The 18,212-nt window shown below is 37.5% G+C and overlaps 2 protein-coding genes across 2 annotated transcripts; both read right to left on the bottom strand.

Moving 5' to 3' along the window:
- Positions 1–343: 343 nt before the first annotated feature.
- Positions 344–11,980, bottom strand: LOC128511757 (GAS2-like protein 2A). Its single transcript, XM_053484739.1, has 6 exons — positions 11,564–11,980; positions 9,059–9,276; positions 8,244–8,351; positions 7,983–8,079; positions 6,246–6,450; positions 344–3,068 (listed from the first exon to the last, which is right to left on the bottom strand). The coding sequence occupies exons 1-6, from the start codon at positions 11,913–11,915 to the stop codon at positions 1,475–1,477; spliced, it is 2,574 nt and encodes an 857-aa protein (XP_053340714.1). The 5' UTR covers positions 11,916–11,980; the 3' UTR covers positions 344–1,474.
- A 66-nt stretch (positions 11,981–12,046) lies between these two features.
- On the bottom strand, positions 12,047–18,053 carry im:7138535 (uncharacterized protein LOC797998 homolog). Its single transcript, XM_053484740.1, has 8 exons — positions 17,684–18,053; positions 17,493–17,599; positions 15,710–15,826; positions 14,551–14,783; positions 14,389–14,469; positions 14,193–14,309; positions 13,046–13,192; positions 12,047–12,947 (listed from the first exon to the last, which is right to left on the bottom strand). Exons 1-8 carry the CDS (start codon positions 17,725–17,727, stop codon positions 12,783–12,785), a joined length of 1,011 nt encoding a protein of 336 aa, XP_053340715.1. The 5' UTR covers positions 17,728–18,053; the 3' UTR covers positions 12,047–12,782.
- Between the last annotated feature and the right edge of the window lie 159 nt (positions 18,054–18,212).

Raw genomic sequence — 18,212 nt, 5'->3', positions numbered from 1 at the left:
AGCTTAATATCTGTGAAAAATCTGCCCTAATATCAAGTCTTATCAAGTCTTAATAAGAAATAAAGGTATCTGATATCATGTATAAATCAATCATCATGGCTTCATAAACAACTGAAATTCAGGATGTAATTGTTGCACTACAAATGATAATAAATCGTCTTGCTGGTAATCGGATCATGTTCTTTTTTATTATGTTACCACAGAAAATGTTATTTCTGATCCAAATTAAACATTGTGCATTTTAAAAAATGGCATTTATTAAAAAAAAAAAAAAAAAAGACAACATGGAGCATTTATCAATTTAGCTCTAAATGTTAAGCATTAATTGCAGAAGAAAAAAAAAGAATGGTTTTTGACCTGCTTTGTCCACATCAGACCAATTTTCATGCCTACAGATAATCATGAGGGGTCTGAAATTGTCCTCCCCTCTGTGAGAAATTTGGAGAAAGAAAAAAGAGAGAGAGAGAGAGAGAGACATTCACTCGGTGCAGCTGCTCTGGTGTTATAGACTGCAGTTTCAAGGAGACTATAAATAGCCTCAGACTTACACTAGGGTTTATTTATAAAGGCTGCACTGGCAAAAACAAGGCCGCAAGGTGACTTGCAAAAACGATAAGGAAACAAAAACGGCTAAGAATAACCTCAGTAGGAACACACCAGTGTGAAATTAAGGCTGTCTCTCGCTATATTTAATGTTGTTTTGTGGATAAACAAAGAAGCCTGTACTGTACATACACTCACCACTGATGGTCGATTAGTTGGGACTAATATAGATTTTAATAGGGAAACCTTTGTCTATTGTCTGTGAGTAATTTCGCATTAAGGCTCAGCTGTGAAGCAACTGACTGTGAACAATAATACAGTGTGTGCTTTTCTATTTCTGCAAGCCTCCCAGTTTCCATCTGCCTGAGGAAAAAAAGTGCTTATTTGATAAAGCCAAAGCATGTCAACATGTGTATGGTGGAAATTCTAAGCATGGTCCAAACAATTCTAAACATGTTTGTAGTCATTTTTGTCATGCTGCTTTTCCTTCTGGGAAATTGGTATGTGCTTGTTTAGTCTTTGGGCTACTGATTGAAACTTAAATCCCTGCACAGCCAAACTGCAACGGCTAAATTTGTTCAGCAGGTATTTCAAATAAGAGCATTATTTAATAAAGCAAATGTAAAAAATGATAAAAGTATCAAAGCAGCACAGCGGGTGCTTGAAGTACAGTAGTACTGTTGCCTCAAAACTCTTAGGTCTAGAGTTCTGGTTCAGCCATACATGTTGAAACATAATGGTTTGGCATCCTATTGCAAGTAAACCCATACCCATCTGGTTTCTCGTCCAGAAGGGAGGATAGGGTTAGGGTTAGGATCAAGATCTTACCCAAATCCCATACCTAAATAAGTTCACCCCTGCTAGATCCTAAGATACAAAACATAGCAAAACTGAAAGCAAAAATATACCTTTAAATATAAAAAGACAATAATTATAACCAGAATTCAAGTTCCTGATGAACAATAATCTCCTGATCCCCTGCTTTGCACTTTGTGGCACTGAATTTGGATATAGTTTGAGAGGATTTCCTGGAGTAAACAGTATTAACAGTATTTTGTAGTGACAAATTGTCCTGAGTGTCTTCTGGACTTGGACTTCTTCTATAGCAAAGTGGTTTGGGGATCTTTGTAGGTGTCTTGTCCGGTCTATGGTCTCGTCTGGGGCGGACACAAGGTCTCAGTTTCAATTTAAAAATGGAAGGTACTCTTTCTGGCTTTTTCAAGGACCTCCTGTGACATGTGGATGGTACCTGGGGCTTCTCCTTATTCCCAGTCCCACAGTTGTTCACTTCAGAGGTCTTGGACTGTTCAGCAGAATCTTTTGAATCCATGCTCGAGCCTAGGGAAGACGAGGAACTGGCCATGGAGGGTTTGGAAACACTCAACTGTCTTAAATCTGTGTTAGTCTGTCTTTCTTGCTTCTCGTCTCTGGGATCTCTGGAGAAATGAATCCAACCATCGATAGATACTTTCTCAAGTGGCTTCCTCTCTTTGGAAAGCTCAGCAATAACAGCTTTAAAAATAGCATCTCTGGCATTAGTTTCTCCAGAGGATGAATATGATGCACCAGAGCATGTGTTGTGGGTAAAAGGTTTTCTGATCTCATGCGAATTCTCTGGAGAAATCATTGGAATGTCAGGCTCACTACCGTCTTCCTCAATCTCTGAATCGGAGTCCATGCCAAGCTGTTTTAGATTAAACAGGATCTCCTCCTCAAGGCTCTGGTATAGAATGGCCTCCTGAGCAGGACTGATTGGAGGAGGAGTATAGAGAAAGCTTCTGTCTGTATTTCTAAATTTGTTTTCTGCATTTACAACCGAACCAGCTTCTGATGGCGTCACCATGGTGCTGTTGAAGTCTGACTTGCTTATGTTGATGACAGAATTCAGTACAGTGGTCTCTGGTTGTTGCTTTCTGTCATGATGTGAAGATTTTTGGTGGCTATTCTCGTTTTCCTGATGTACTGTAGGTTGAGGTGAATCTTCTGATGATGCAAGGGGCCTTTTATGCCCATCACCTGGTGGTATGACACCTATTAGCCCTTTTGTAGGGGAAAATGTCCGAATGAACCCTGGGTTCTTTCTGGCATTCCTGCCGGCTTGAAAGTCTTGGTGGTTTAGTAAAGTGTTTTTGTTGGTTGCGAGACCTTGAACTGCTGTAACACACTGGAAATGCCGAGCTGAAAGTGGCTTTTCTGGAATGTTTTGAATTTCCTGGTAGTTCTTTGGCCCAGGTGTGGCATTTTGTCTCAGCTTTGATACAATCTGCGACTTAGTCCAGTTGTTCCGAAGTCTGTTGTTTGACCCTTGTTGGGATGGAGGAAAGGTCTGGTTGTAGACCTTCTGCAAGACCAAGGGTGTACTCGGACGCTGAGTCTCTGGTCGCACTGGGGTGGACGAGTGAGTTGGGCGTGGAAGACTGCTGGATAGACGTGGAGATGGAGATACCCTACTGGGTTCTCTGCCTGTTCGGGTAGTGGACTTCAGCCTGACTTCCTTAGTGTCAGAGCGGCAAGGGACCCGTAGTCTGAAAAAAGACCCATGAAGCCAGATGAGCTTTGAATGTCTTAATTAAATGGTAATATTATTTCCTTACAGTATATATTTGTAGTTATTTAACATGTCACTCAGCCCTCTGTCAGGAAATAGCAGCACTTCAGATGGAGCATATTTGATTATATCAGAGTAATTCAGACTTTAAATATCAGACTAATTATGGCTTAAATGTCAGAATGGGGTAAGCTGCATAAAACCTTTATTGATATTTTTAAGACCATGGTGTATATTTTAAAGGGGAATTCAGGGCCGTTACCATTACAGCATACTAACATTAAGTCATGGATAATTGCTATGTGATAATTCTTAATCCAGATCCTGTAATGTACTGTATGCTGGTTATTAAAATGGACTCTGAATACTTTGAACATTTTGTTTTAGCACACAGAAATCACCTATGAGTTTATAAATATATTAATGTTCATAGTGGTTCTTCAGGACTTTTTAGATGGTTTGAGCTTCTTCATAATTGATCATATAGATTAAAATATGCTGAGGTCCTAAGATTTGCTACTACTACATACCCACACAGTCACACATTCAACTCACGATTAGTCAAGGACTTCCAAAAACCGATATGGTCCTGCTATGAACTAGTAAAAGAATTTTAATTTAGGGCAATTCAGTGCACTTTGAGGCTGAATGTCGGGAACCTGAATGTTAAAGTGCTAAGGCAGAAGCTTGTTTTAGTGTATTGCAGTAATTAAGTAGCTTACCATTGGACATTCTCATTAAATTCGTATGAGATGATAGGACTGGTGCAATACCAATGATTTAAAACCATTACCCATGCAATTTTTGCCTCTATTGTTTGTGCTCTTTTCGCAGCAGTGTTGCTGAGAGATAATTGCGGTGCGATGGGAATTTGATTCAGAATGAATGATGAAGTGACGGCTGACTACACTTGACAAAGGATAGATGAACTACAATTCAGAGTAGTGATAAATACTGTTTCCCACAGCTGCTTAGAAACGTCCACATTATTTTTTGACACACACACACAGATTTCTGAGCAGTAAAGATTATTTGACATCTGATTAATTAAGGGCCAAGTCTACAGGCCTAAATGAATTTCTGTCACACTTACAGCCAGAGAAGAAATTGATAAAAAAATGAAAACCAAATGGCTTTCAAATTATGCCTATTGCATAAGTAAGAAATAAAACACGATGAAGCTTGCAAAATAAATATTTGTCAAAAACACCAAGTATCTTACACTATAGTAATTTGCCAACATTAGCACGTTTTTTATTTATTAAAATATGATGTGTTGCACTGTTGATGTCATCCTAGCAACAATTACAGTACACACACTTATTTTAATCCACTTATGCTGAGTATATACAGTACATGTTACTGTGTAGGTCTTATAGAAACAACAATGTATTTAAATGTATGAAAATATAGACTTTGTTCTAATATTAAGCTTTAAGATCCTGACCAGCTGGATTGTGTAAGTTTACCCAGGATTCAGAAATACCCTTAAGCATCACCATATATAAACTACATCTTCCCTAAGAAGCTCTTTAACCTTCCATGAGTCCTTGCTGATTCTAATTAACCTGCTGATTCAGTGGAGCCGTGCTGTGTTTAACGTCTGTGGCATTTAGGGACATTCAGGGATCGATTACTTTTTGCTGTTTTCTTTGGGTCCTCAAAAGAAACTGAAACGCATGGGTGGAAAATAACAAACTCCATTTACTCCTGTTATAGCACTTGAGTTCACTGGGAGGGAAAAAACCTTTTATGGGGGAGGTATTAGGTATTTGGGTGGTTTGTCTTTTGATCCTTTATCTGTGATGACCTTAAACATATGAAATAATTATTTTAAAGAGCAGATAAACTGATATTCAATTTTGGGATTAATCCAAACAGAAACAAGTCAAATGAATAAAATATTTTTACAATAGCTCCTTTCTTGTATAAGTTTGTTACTTATGTTTTCAAGCTTAGGAATTGAAGGTCTGCTTTTGGTTAGCTGTGATTTTTTTTTCACCATTGCCGTCTTAATGTGTCTTGTTTTTTTAAGATTTGGACACAAGAATGTATGAAATGACAGACTGCCCAGACACAAATTCCACTCCAAAGTATGTTTGATGCTTATCCTCCAAATGGTTCAACTCTCATAGAGACAATCTATTCAGATTGCAGTAAGATGTGTATCTTACTGGTAGAGTGATAATCTATCATTTACACCTTGGTAAGATAGTGGACCATCAAGATCTATTAAAAAAGAGATGCGATCACCACCATTGAGCAAATATTACAAATGGTTTTAGTATATTGTATTTACAAAGCGTTCTATTTACATTAAGAATTAAGTTGGAGGGTTTGCTAGTATAGTCCAGATATTGGGAGTTATTCTTTTGACTCAATATTTTGACTTATTTTTTTATTCTTTTGTGCTTGATGTTTTTTTTTTCATGTTACGCTGCATTAATGTCTCTTTTCCACCGGTTGGACCAGTTGGGTCCAATCTTCCTCATTTTTTTCTTACAAGAAGCAATAGGATTGTTGATGGTGGAGGCATCATGGTGGTAGAGTATAATTAACTCAGCATAGATTTTGTTTCAATTAAATAAAAAAGTTTTTAATAGAAATAGGGGGAGGAAATTGATTCGGTGATGTATTGTGATTCTTTTGTCAGGCAATTATGTACTGCCACATTCACTACAAAATTGATTAAAAAATTATTTATTTATTAATTTTTGTTTGCATTTGAGGTGATCAAATGTTGCAGTTTCTCTAGAATTCCACATGTGATCTAAGCTATTTATACAGTTTATGACACACAGCATCCAAATAATCTGCTAAGTATGTATAGAATAAAAAAATAATCATCTGAATATTTGTAACCTCATAAAACATACATACAAAATTGCAATACCAATTGAATTAGAACCTGGGTATCGTGGTAATATTGTATCGCGGGTCCCTGGTGATTCCCATCCCTAGTATTTAACAATATATGCCAAATAAAATAATTTGCAAGTTGTATATCATTTAAATACATTTTCTTCCACATTTTAGGCAACAATTCCTTGCCATTTCATGATTCCTTACTCATTCATTTTCTTGATGTACATTTAATTTATGCTACCCTAATTAATTTAATTCTGTGAAAATATGTATTTTTTTATTTACTTACTTGTTAGGAGAGGGGCTATTCCTGAGCCCTGGCTCTGACCTCTGGATTCTAGTGGCAGCAGAAGGAGTCCAGACTACAGGGTCGAGGGGGGATTGGGCTCGGCTCAGCACCAAAGAGATTTGAGACGTAGCCTGACCATCAGGCCCACAGTGCCTGGCTTTGATCTCATGGACTGGCGTGCCAGGGCGCTGAGCCAGTTTATGGGCTAGCAAGGGAACAAGAGCGACAGAAGTCAAATGATTGAAAGGGATGCTTATCTGTGCTCACCAGAAGCTCGGGTTATGTAATCCTTACAACAAGGGCTTTGTTTCTATGGTTTAGAGCCTCTTTGATAACTAAAAGACACTTGTGCTTTTAATATTCTCGGATCATGACAGCAAGCTCCCACAGCATGCTTAGATTTCATCAGGCATGAATGCAATCAGATATATCCTGTTATTATCCCAGCAGACTCCACTCACATAATAGAGATTATGCAGAGAGTTAAAAAAAAAAAACAATATGGTGTCCCACCGGGTTCTATTCTCAGGCCCCTATTATTCTCTCTCTATAGTTCTCTGCATGTAATTTTCAAACAGAACTGTGGTTGTTGAATATCTTAGCTGAGTTTAGTAGCATGGCTAGCATGGAAGACTGTACAAGACAAATAAAAGGAAACTTGGATAAATTTTTTTTCCCTCTGAAATTCTGATGGCACAAAAAAAAAACACTGCTATTTAATACTGTAATACTGCCAGGTTAATATTTCTGCCTATCTGTATTTGTATCTAAAGATGTTTCAGATAATTCATAATAGGAAGACACGGTATTTCCTGACAAAAAGTACCTAATACTTATCATAACTTTTTCTGACATTAAAGGTGCCAAATACTGATAAACCAAAAAGGTACCATATGCAAAGGCAGTCTTTTGTATTGTTAATAAATAACATTAATTTCTATTGGTTGATAAATAGTTTTAAAAAAAGTCATATTTTGTAGTTGTATGTTTAGTAAAAACCTTATTTAAATGTTGTTGTTTGTCAGCATTCTGTTGTTCTGTGCATGTCCGGTAAGAGAGGCTATACGCTTTAGTACAATAGTTTTATTGCTAAATGCGTAAATAAATTTAAATAATGAAGTCCTTACACTACATAGGTTGCTAGCTTCAGTTACTGTTTCAGTACAGTATGTTCCGTTCCTGATACCAATACAGACCTTAAGTGCCAGCGTCAGAACCTATATCTATTACAGAAAGTTTTGTGGGGCAGGTACAAAAAACGCCCGTGATATTTTCTCACCTAGTTGCTATTCGTGAAAAACGGGCAAGCTCACAGTGTTCCATTATTACATAAGAAATATTAGATATGTTAACAGCAGATTGATGACAGATGAAAAAGCAGGGAGAAACCGTATTCAAACACAGAGACTCATTTTTTTCCGTGCCCACGCTTTATGGAAAACAAAATGCTTGTTTACGCTTTAAGCGCTTTCAGGAAGGCAATTACATTTGCTCGTACAAATTAAATGCATCTGTGTTCAGTGGCTGACTGGCCTTTACTTAGGGGCATAAAATAATAATAATAATAATAATAATAATAATAATAATAGAAATCTCTTATTCATTCATAAATGCAATAGCCACATATATTTAATAGTTACCAAGCTAAAATATCAAACATGGCAGAAGCATGCTGTTTACAAAAACATAGATGATGTAATATATTTCCATCGCTGCTAGATGAGTGCTCACACTCACAGAGAGATGTGCAGCGGCAGGGGTCATGTTTGTCCAGATAGTGCTCCAGGGTGTCCCATCCTCCACCCACTCTTACCATCACATGATTCCTTAAGATCTGTACAAACACATTGTGTAATAGAAAGCATATGCTATAAGAAGGACTAACAGTGTGTAAGAGTGTTATTTCTTATCAGAGCAGAAACAGACATGGGTATTAATAGGAGAAGACACTATAAGATGACGGTGGGGAAGGAAGAGAAGACATTGAGGAGTATTTACTCGCACAAATATGATAGTGCTGGAGTCTCCAACTCTGTATTTGCCGTCTGAGATCTTCACCATGGGAAACTGACTGGGACAAGTGCAACGACTTATCAGGTATTGAACCTGTACACATAGGAGGTGAAAAACAAACAGAGGTTCAAACAGTCTCTCTTGCAATATATCACTCACTCAGGTTACTACAACTTGCCTCATGCTTTATTTTCCTCATTCAATAAATCAAAAAAGTACGAACAGGATCCTGCATGTCAATGGGAAGTGATCCTACAAATCACGGTCTTCTTTACAGGAGGTCCGTCCTACTTTGCTTGATTATTAATCTCGACTGACAGAAGGTGAACCTGCCTCGAGAGAAATTTATGTTTCTGATTGAGGTTAGGACAAGGTTATGCGTCATCCCTACCAGTGTACATATTTTACAAGCCAGCCAACCATGTTTAATAGTGTCTGTGTCGGCGCAAAGGACTGAATGTAATTTCTTTGTGTTTCAGTCATTAATTGACTTTATTGCTTAAATGATATGTAAATCTAGAACGTATCTTGGAGAATGGTGAGAATACCACCTACCCGTTCCCAGTGTATTATGGATACTGTTGCCTTATAAGCTGATTGGTTGCTTCAGCATTACCTTACATAGAAAGGTGACCAAATTGAGGAGAAAATTGGGAGAAATCGAACGAAAGAAGTAAACACTGACTGTCATGTTCGATTTGTCTGAGGGGCAAGCTTACAACATCTCACCCTACAAGTGAATGGTGTTCTATACGGACAGGATTTAATTGAATTTATAGAGCAAATCACAAGCCGGTCACCATCTCATCCACGTTCTCAGTGTTTATCGAGCATCTCTGGACCACAGGCTCCCTGGTCTCCTCACGAATCTCCTCCTCGATCTCCTCCTCCAGCTGTATAAGCACAGGTGCGGCCATGCCGAAGCGCGAGGCCCGTCGAGCCACCTCGAGTAGGCAGAGCACCACATTCTTCTCATTCTTTCGCAGCACAAGGTCGTCTGTCTCGAACATCAGAACGTCTGCAGAAGGATGGAGGACAGTAACATTGTGAAGATGCTGAGAGTTTTACAGTCTGAAGCGGTTTTATCAATCTATCTAATCAGTGATTTTAAATGGACCATATTTGTTACATTTATTGTACGTTGATTACAGTGCACCACAAAAGGACAGGACTTTCTTGCACTACATAATACTAGAATAGACGTGATTCTGGACGTGATGATAATATGATTTTGACATGGCTTCAATATGTACTAAATGAGGATGAATATAAGAACATATCACCTTCCTAAAGTACCAACCAAAACTCAAATAAGCCCAAAGAAACACACACATGATTTTTGGGGCCCAGTGCAACAAACGGGACAGAATGAGTTTTTTTTTTTATTTTTTTTTTATTTTAAGGTTCAGGAGGGGCATATTTTAAAAAATAACAGCTAAAGTAACAGATCATGACAAACGATTATGTCTGAAGGACAACATTAATATCAACATAGCATGAAGCTAATTTATGTGAAGAGGTTATCACAGGTAACCAGCTACAAGCTTCCATCTAGTGTGTGTGTGTGTACAAAACTTTGGTCTAAATTAATATAATTTTCAGCAACACAAATTAAATCTGTTATTTCCCCCCCACAAGATTAAGAGCCATTATTCAAGAGAATGTCGCCCTCTTGTGGTATCGCGGAGTAATAACCCTCAATAATCGTTTCCAACGGATACAACATTAAACAGAACGTTTTTGAGTTTGTAAAACCCCTTAGAGAACTATCAATGAGCTTTCACGGAAAACAAGGCTTAAATAATTGCTTTTATTTAAACATTTTTATTCGAAGACGTGTTAGACCTGAGAAAGATGAATCTGTGGTCTCCTTCGTTAATGTCAGGAAACTGGAAGTCATTAAAATAATAAAATGAATGAAAGGATAACAGACCATGCTACTATGCCTATTGTCTTTTGTAATGTTTTGGTCTATTACTGAAATATGAATTCGTTTTTTACAACACAGTTTACAAATATACAGCATCACAGGTAGGTGAAAAAAAACAAGCTCTTATCAAGGTAAGATAATATAGGTGCAAATGTAATTTTGATAACTTTAAACAAATCTTTGATTAAACCATCTTTTTTTGCATCTTTAACTCAATAACTGCATTAATAAAATGTTTGTATAAACTGTGGCCTATATAACCCAGGGCACAATGCAGGGTACGCCCTGGATGGTGTGCCACAGTGCTAACCACCATGCTGCCCTATCATATATATCACCTACATATATATCACAGCCACTTTCATGGAAACACATATTGGCCTACACCTGCTAATTTATGCAATTATCAAATCAGCCAATGTGGCAGCAACACAATGCACATGATTATGCAGGTACAGGGCAAAAGCCTTAGTGACAGAGACTTCGACAGGTTGAGTGACATGGTGACATTTATTCAGAAACAAAAATGCTGATTTACTGGGATTCACACACACACACACAGTAGTCTCTAGAGTAAGACAGAATAGTGTAAACAAGTGAGTGGCAATTCTGCTGGCATTTGAGAGAGAGGTCAGAGGAGAAAAGACAGACTGGTTTGAGCTCACTGGCGATCTATTGTTTACTTAAGTAACCAACATTTACAACCATGGTGAGCAGAAAAGCATCTGCACATTGAAGTGGATGTACTACAACTGTCCAGTATTGTTGGGTTTTGTGCTCAATGTAGCTTCAGATTCCTGTTCCTGGCAGAGCCCAATATGGAACTCCACTAACTAAAGCGGAAAACACTTTTCTCTCTTTTTCTGTTGTTATTTTTCTGATTATAAGATAAACAAATTCAATTCAATTTTATTTATATAGCGCTTTTAACAATGGTCATTGTCTCAAAGCAGCTTCACAAAAAATTAAAGATTTTTTTTTTTTAGACCAGGGAAAGGAATTATTTTCCATCAAACAAAATTCTATTCTATTATTTAAAAAAGTTTTTTTTTTAATATTAATTAAAATTGACCTGTAGTGTCTTGTTACATAAAAGGCTATTGATAACTTTAACCTTTAACATATGGTATACATTTTAACCAAGTTGTTGCATTGAATGAGGAGACATTATTTATTTTTAAAAAGTCTGTTTAAAAAGTTTACATTTTGATGTGCAAATAAAGAAAGATTACTTGGAAATAGGCTGATTTATTTCTAGGCAAACAGACCTAATAGAATAACTGATGCAAATTGGACAAAACTTACCTTCTGTCAATAATGTTTTCTACACTTCTTTTTCACCTTTCCTAATCTTGTTGTCTTTCCCCACCCCTACCTTTAATGTGCATCTCATTTCGACACCAGCTGATGAAGTTGGACACGTTGTCGCGAGCCAGGAACGTTGCGGGTTGAGCCGAGCTCGTGAAAGTCACCCCTGAGGCAGGCAGGTGCGCTCGCGTGCCGCGGTGCTCGCGCTGGAACTCGGCGGCCGCGCGCGTCACGTTGTTGGCGTGAGCGCACAGGAGCGCGCCCGTCTCGAGCGCCTGCACCATGCTATCCACCGTCACTTCCACGCCGTACAAGTCGTTCAGCCACTCGGCCAGGTCTTCCTTCATCGCGTAGAGGTATTCCTCACACGACTTATAAGGTCGGATGCTCTGCGTTGACGCGTGCGCAATTCCCGACATGGTAAAATCGTGCGCCTGATTAAACCCACGTCTAAAAATGGATTAAATCTCATTCATGGTTGTGATTGATCCCTGAGTATCTCATTAAATATAAATCAAAAGGTTTCTAAACAAACACTCCTGGTAGTCTGTGAGATTGGAAAGTTTCTGCTGGTTTTATTTTGGAGCTTGCCATGTTGCCCTTGGTGACCAGACCAAACATTCCCCTTAACCATTTCAACACCACACAAAATCCCCTTCACACGTGCTTCATAACAGAAATGCAAACAAAAAACTGAAAATCCTAGTGTGAATTAAACAGGTCTAGAGCTGGATGATTTATAATAAAAATCCAATAAAAAAAGTAGACTTCCTGCTGTAGCCTGGTTCTACTTTCTAATCTTTACTGAAATTAAATAAAAAAAACTGAATTAGCTTTTACTCTTTTCAGTGGCCTACGAAATGAAAATCCACATAGCAAAATTAAGGATAAAAATAAATTAGGACTGTTTTGCAATAGACAAGCTGTCAGTACTCATACTCAAATTAAAGCATTAAATAACTGAGCTGTCAGAACAGTTGTACAAAAGTAATAAAGCAATAGGGCAAAAAATTATACTGGAATCATGCATAATATGTATTCTTTAAATCTGTAAACCAATATTACAGGTCAAACATCAAAATATACAGTAAAGTTATAATCTCTGTAGTGTACATTAAATTAAATATCTAATTTACACTTCACCTTGAATTTACCTGTAAATTAAAGCTAATCAGAATCAAACAGGTATAATATTAACTCATACATAATATTATGTTCTGTATATAAATCAACAGCCCGCAATTATTCTGTCTAGATCTTCTTTCAGGTTCATGTCAGTATCAGTACTATCTATTCTTGTTTTTTTTCTTTTTCCCAGAATACTCCCGTCTCTTAAATTTATTTTTTTCACGTTGCCTGTCGCCTCCTTCACTACGTCGAGTGAACATTGGCATGGGAGGCTCGATCTCTCCAGGTCGACCTCCTCTATCCGGCACACTACCCATCAGCACCTTCACAATGAAAAATAAGCTAGGTTAGGTTTGCTGTACTACTAAGCATGAATCATTAAACTGACCATGTGTATATTTGGGTTCTGTAAAAGCAGCACCTTGTGAATGGATGTTGATGGTCCAGCAGTCACGGGCAGAATACAAGACTGATCTTCTCTCGCTGCAAGTAACAGCGCAACCGAAACTGACGATTCAAGAAGTGGTGATGCAAACTGGGGTACAGTGGACATCAGAGCACTACGCTCCTAAAAAGAAAAAATTAATACAGTTAAATGTGACCAAAGGCCAGTGTGTCTGGTCCATTCTGACAAGAAGCTATAAAATAAAAAAGGTTCTTCTGGGTTTTTCTGAAAAACCCATAATTGTGTCTTCTATGACACTACTCCTTAAACACCTTTTTATAAGTAGACCTCATCTAAAGAACCATTGAGGAACCCTTTTTTATTCTGTGGGGATAAAAGAACATCCCCAGTAATGCACTCTTTCAAAATTAAAACCATTAAAAGGTTCTTCAGTTGCAATCTCAGGTTTTGTATGTAGCATAAATATTGAACCCTTACTTTGGCAAATAAGAGGCATTCATTACGTTATAGCTTATTAATTCAAATAATCCTTGAAGAAACTAGACAGTAAAAAAAAAAAAAAAAGAAAGTAAATGATCAAAATTTTTAAGATTTTAAAACTGACTAGATACTGGGTTTGCTTGAAGGGTCCATTAGTTTCTTCATTAGTTCTTTAAAATGAGGAACGTTGTTTCTAGGTTCTATATTTAACCTAAGGGTTGTTTCTGATCAATAATTAAAGAACCTATAGTGTAAGGAGGATATAGTACATCAAATACAATATAATGATATGATGATGTTAATACTTTAACATGTAATTTTATACACCTCGAATGATTCATTAAGAATTATTTAGTCAGTCAAAGTTTATTTACTTCTTAAAAGGTTTCTACTTGGATCCCTTTAAATACAGAACATGAGTGATCGAGCATTGAGATTTCCTTAAGTTTGTTATGGCAAAAAGAGTTATTCCCTTGGAACATTGTCTGATATATAGAACACTACAAAACAGGGTTTTCCTACAACTTTTAAGTAAAAAAAAAAAAAAGGATAGTAAACTTTGTCCAGTTTATTGTACATGATGTGACCTTATTTTATGATGTGACATTTTATATAAAGTCAAGTAAAGAAAACAAAACATTTTTGGAATTTTTGGCAAATAGGCGATAATTTGTTTGTCTACCTTTCCTCTCTCTCCCCATGCAAATGACTGGAGAGTGACATGGAATCGTTTGATCATCATCTGCCGACGGCAATCGTAGTCCTTGCAGAGGGATCGGTTAATCTGATTCAGCTCGCTCTGAAAAACAATCAAGTTGTAAAAAGACAAGCGGGAGAGTTGTTAAGTGGTGGGGTCATGTTGCTCAAACAATACCTACCCATTGTGTAGAATTCAGATTAGTCTTTAGCAACGGCTCTTGCACTTTACCCTCTGGAAGAGAGGCTATTCTTGACTCTACCTGTACACATGAAGATTTATTGATTAAACATTTACCTCGCAGCGTATTTACAGCCTGTATGTTTGTGTCTTCTCTTCCTACCTGTGAGCACACGTCACTGAGCTGTGAAGCTGGATCCATATCTAGGGCTTGAAACAACTTGGTCAATTCCTTCATTACCTCTTTGTCATCTAATTCAGTCTTATCCTGAGTATCTGGGTTCGATTCTCTCGGTCTCTGCTCTTTGCCTGACTCGCTCAAAGGCTCAGTATCGCCAGGATTGCACTCCCTGTACTTAAGCATACAGACTGCTTGTAACTCAGACACCAGGAACTCTGAAAACAACAATCATCTACTTTAAATTTTGACATCTAAAGCAAAATACAGTACGACGTACAGTACAATCTAAACTTTTAAATGAAGCTTAAACATATATTTAATTGGTTGCTAAAGAATTTTACAAGATAAGCTACAGTCTGGTCCACAGGTATAGTGGAAAAGAAAACTTTTTTTGGTTCTGCACACAAACCATGATGAATTTGATAAAGATGTTTCTGAAGTGTAGATTTTCAGACTAAATGAACAATAATATTACATTGGGAATTACAGCCAGTATAAATAAAATGCCTCCATTTTCACTTTTCACAGACTCAAAATCAGTACAACTGCCTGCTAAGCACTTTGATTGCTAGCAGCCTATTAGCTGTCCAAAGAGTTGCTGATGCCAGTGATGGATGCCATTATTAGCTTAAAAAGAATCACATATCACACTGAAAAAAAGAAAAAGAAAAAAACTACGGAAATAAACAATGTGTTCATAAAGAGTCAAGCCGGTCACCTGACCTCAACCCAGTTAAGTTGCTGTTCACTTACTTAAGATAAAACTGATGTGCCACAAACAAAGCAACTGAATTAAATACCTGGCAAAGCATCTTAATGGAAGAAACTTGGCATTTCTTGATGTACATAGATTCACAGTTTTTGCATCCAAGTATTAAAAAGTATTCCTTTCTTCTGAATTCCTTTTAAACCTGAATAAAAAGAAAGGACTTCCAAAACAGACCGCACCCCCAAAATGTTTGTACACCATAAACGTTTAATGCAATATTTTTGTTAAACCCCCCTTAATTAAATCTGGAAATCTACACTTCAATCACACATCCATTGTTTTATTTTAAAACCATTGCATCATTGTCCAAATACTTTCAGACCTGACATGTATTACTTTATACTGTATATTATGCATGGCACCACGCTTTACCTGTTATTCTTTTGAGATGAATGGGAGTCAGCGTCTCTGTGGTGAGTGTGTCATAAGGATACAACATGACTCTCAGGACCTCTTTCAGTTCCCTGGCCAGAATAGTGCCACTGTTTCCTGTAAAAAAAAAAAATAAAATAAAAATATTTTACCAGCATGTTCATGCAAAACACCATGCAGCACTACAGTAGATACAGTGCCAGGCAAAAGTTTGGACACGAGTTTGGATTTATTTTTTACAGTCTGAAACAATACTAGGTTTTTATTTAAACTATAAAATAACATATATGGCATTAGATAATTATGGTAACAACAACAGCAGTCAGTTATTTTAAGACACAAAGGTCAGCAGTTCAAGAATAGTTCTTGCAAAAACAGGATTGTCAAGTGCATTTGCAAAACCCATCAAGCACCATAATAAAAATAAATAATAAAACTGTCTCTGATGAAGACCTTTCCACATCAATACAATCAATTATTTATTTGTTTCTCCTCCTTATCCATTAAATCATTCAGATTCATGATTGATTTAAAGTCTATTCCAAGAGAAAAATTGATGTGGGACAAGAATACATCCCTAGAGTATATGGGATGCCAGTTCATCTCAAGGCACCATGCACACACTCATCATACACTATACAATACGATTTATATGTGCTTGTTGAACATCCCATTCTATATTTAATGCCCTGTTTGTGTTATAATATCTTCCAAATTGTGATCTGAGTGGGCTTTCCATTATATTTTGGAGTGTGGCTGTGGGGATTTGTGCTTATTTAGTCATAAGAGCATCACAATTGTATAATCATCAAACTGTGAACATACTATGTATGTTTTCTCTGTGCCCGTGTGGGTTGCCTCCAGGTTCTCAGGTTTCCTCCAAACTCCTAAGATCATAATGGTATATATATTACACCAATATATATTTAAAAAGTTTAAAGACTAGCTTTGTAACACACCAGCAGATGGCAGCACAAGACTGCACACACAGTCACAGGGAGCACCAAGCTTTATAAGTTAGTGTGCCAAAAGACATCATCCTGTATACATTGGGAGATGTGCATGGACAGCAAGTTATAATAAACAGTCAGTGTGAAGTTCTGTGTAAAACTGGGCAAATCTGCCAGAGAGACGTTTGACATGATTTACCAAGTTTACGGCGATGCTGCGATCAAGGTTCAAGAGTGGAAGAACATCACTGGAAGACGATAACAGATCAAGAAGACCTTCCACAAAGCTTGACCCCTGAAAATGTCGAAATCATTCGCCAACTTGTTCAAGATGATCGGCAGAGAACAATCCACAATATTGCTGCCATTGCCAGTGTGTCATACAGAACAGTCCAGACAATCCTCAAGTCTGATTTGAACACACTGTCTTGCTGCCAAGTTCATCCCCAGTCTGCCAACAACTCCATCAGCGTGCCGTGGATGACCTGTCCTTCATGACAGGGATTATACGACAAAACTTGGTTGCATGGGTACGACCCTGAGACGAAACAATAGTCCTTACAGTGGACGAGCCCATCGACTGCACAACTGAAAAAGGCGAGGCAGGTCTGCAGCTCAACTAAGTGCATGCTGATTGTCTTTCTCGACATCCGTGGCATTGTGTAACGAGGATTTGTACCATCAATAACGTTCTGCTAAGAGGTTTTCAGGTGTCTGAGGCGAAAAAATGATGCTGGTCGAAACTTTTTGATATCCCCTCATATATATGTGTGTGTATATATATATATATATATATATATATATATATATATATATATGAGATCATTTTATACCTTTAAGTTCAGGACAGTGTTTTCTGAGCTCCAGCACCAGCCAGGAGAGCAGTGGACACGGCAGTTCATCACATTCACACCGAGACACACAGAGATCACTGCCATATCTGTAAAGTATCCATATAGTTTCATAACATTGTTAGTAGTTGTTCAGGTTCAACACAACAGGAAGTAAATGTGTGTTCGTTTACCCGAGGGCTTTAAGTGCCGCAACCGTCCCAAACTCTCTCTCCATTCCAAACAACCGGCTGAATTTTATATTTTATGCATTGGGGATTTCCACAGGATGTTTTGAGTTGCTTCCTGATCCAGGCACAAATCCAGGCAGATTCTAACCGATCGCGTTACTTGCTAAGCCAAGGGAAACCAATCAACAAACAAGGGGCGGACCATGACTTTTATTCTAGTGCCAGAGGATTATTTGTGGGATTGTTTTAAAGATCATACAAACAAAATTCCCTTGCATTTAGACAGCTCTACAAACCTCAGTTTTCTCTATAATATCTTTTATAGCGACATCGTTTTTATTCAGAATGACATTTTTATTCCGACTTCTATCAATCTTGCATGTGCTTATTTGAGCAGGAAGTTTAACAATCTGAAAGTGAAATTCTGCCCTCAAGAACAGAAAAGGACGTCCAACCGCTTTAAAAACATTAAGCAGCCAATGATAAGGCAGAATTTGAAGATTGACAGCAAATCTAGCCAATCAGAGGCTTG

This window comes from Clarias gariepinus, chromosome 24 (assembly GCF_024256425.1).
Source record: "Clarias gariepinus isolate MV-2021 ecotype Netherlands chromosome 24, CGAR_prim_01v2, whole genome shotgun sequence".
NCBI classification, from domain to species: Eukaryota; Metazoa; Chordata; class Actinopteri; order Siluriformes; family Clariidae; genus Clarias; species Clarias gariepinus.
This window is presented reverse-complemented; position numbering and strand designations above follow the sequence as displayed.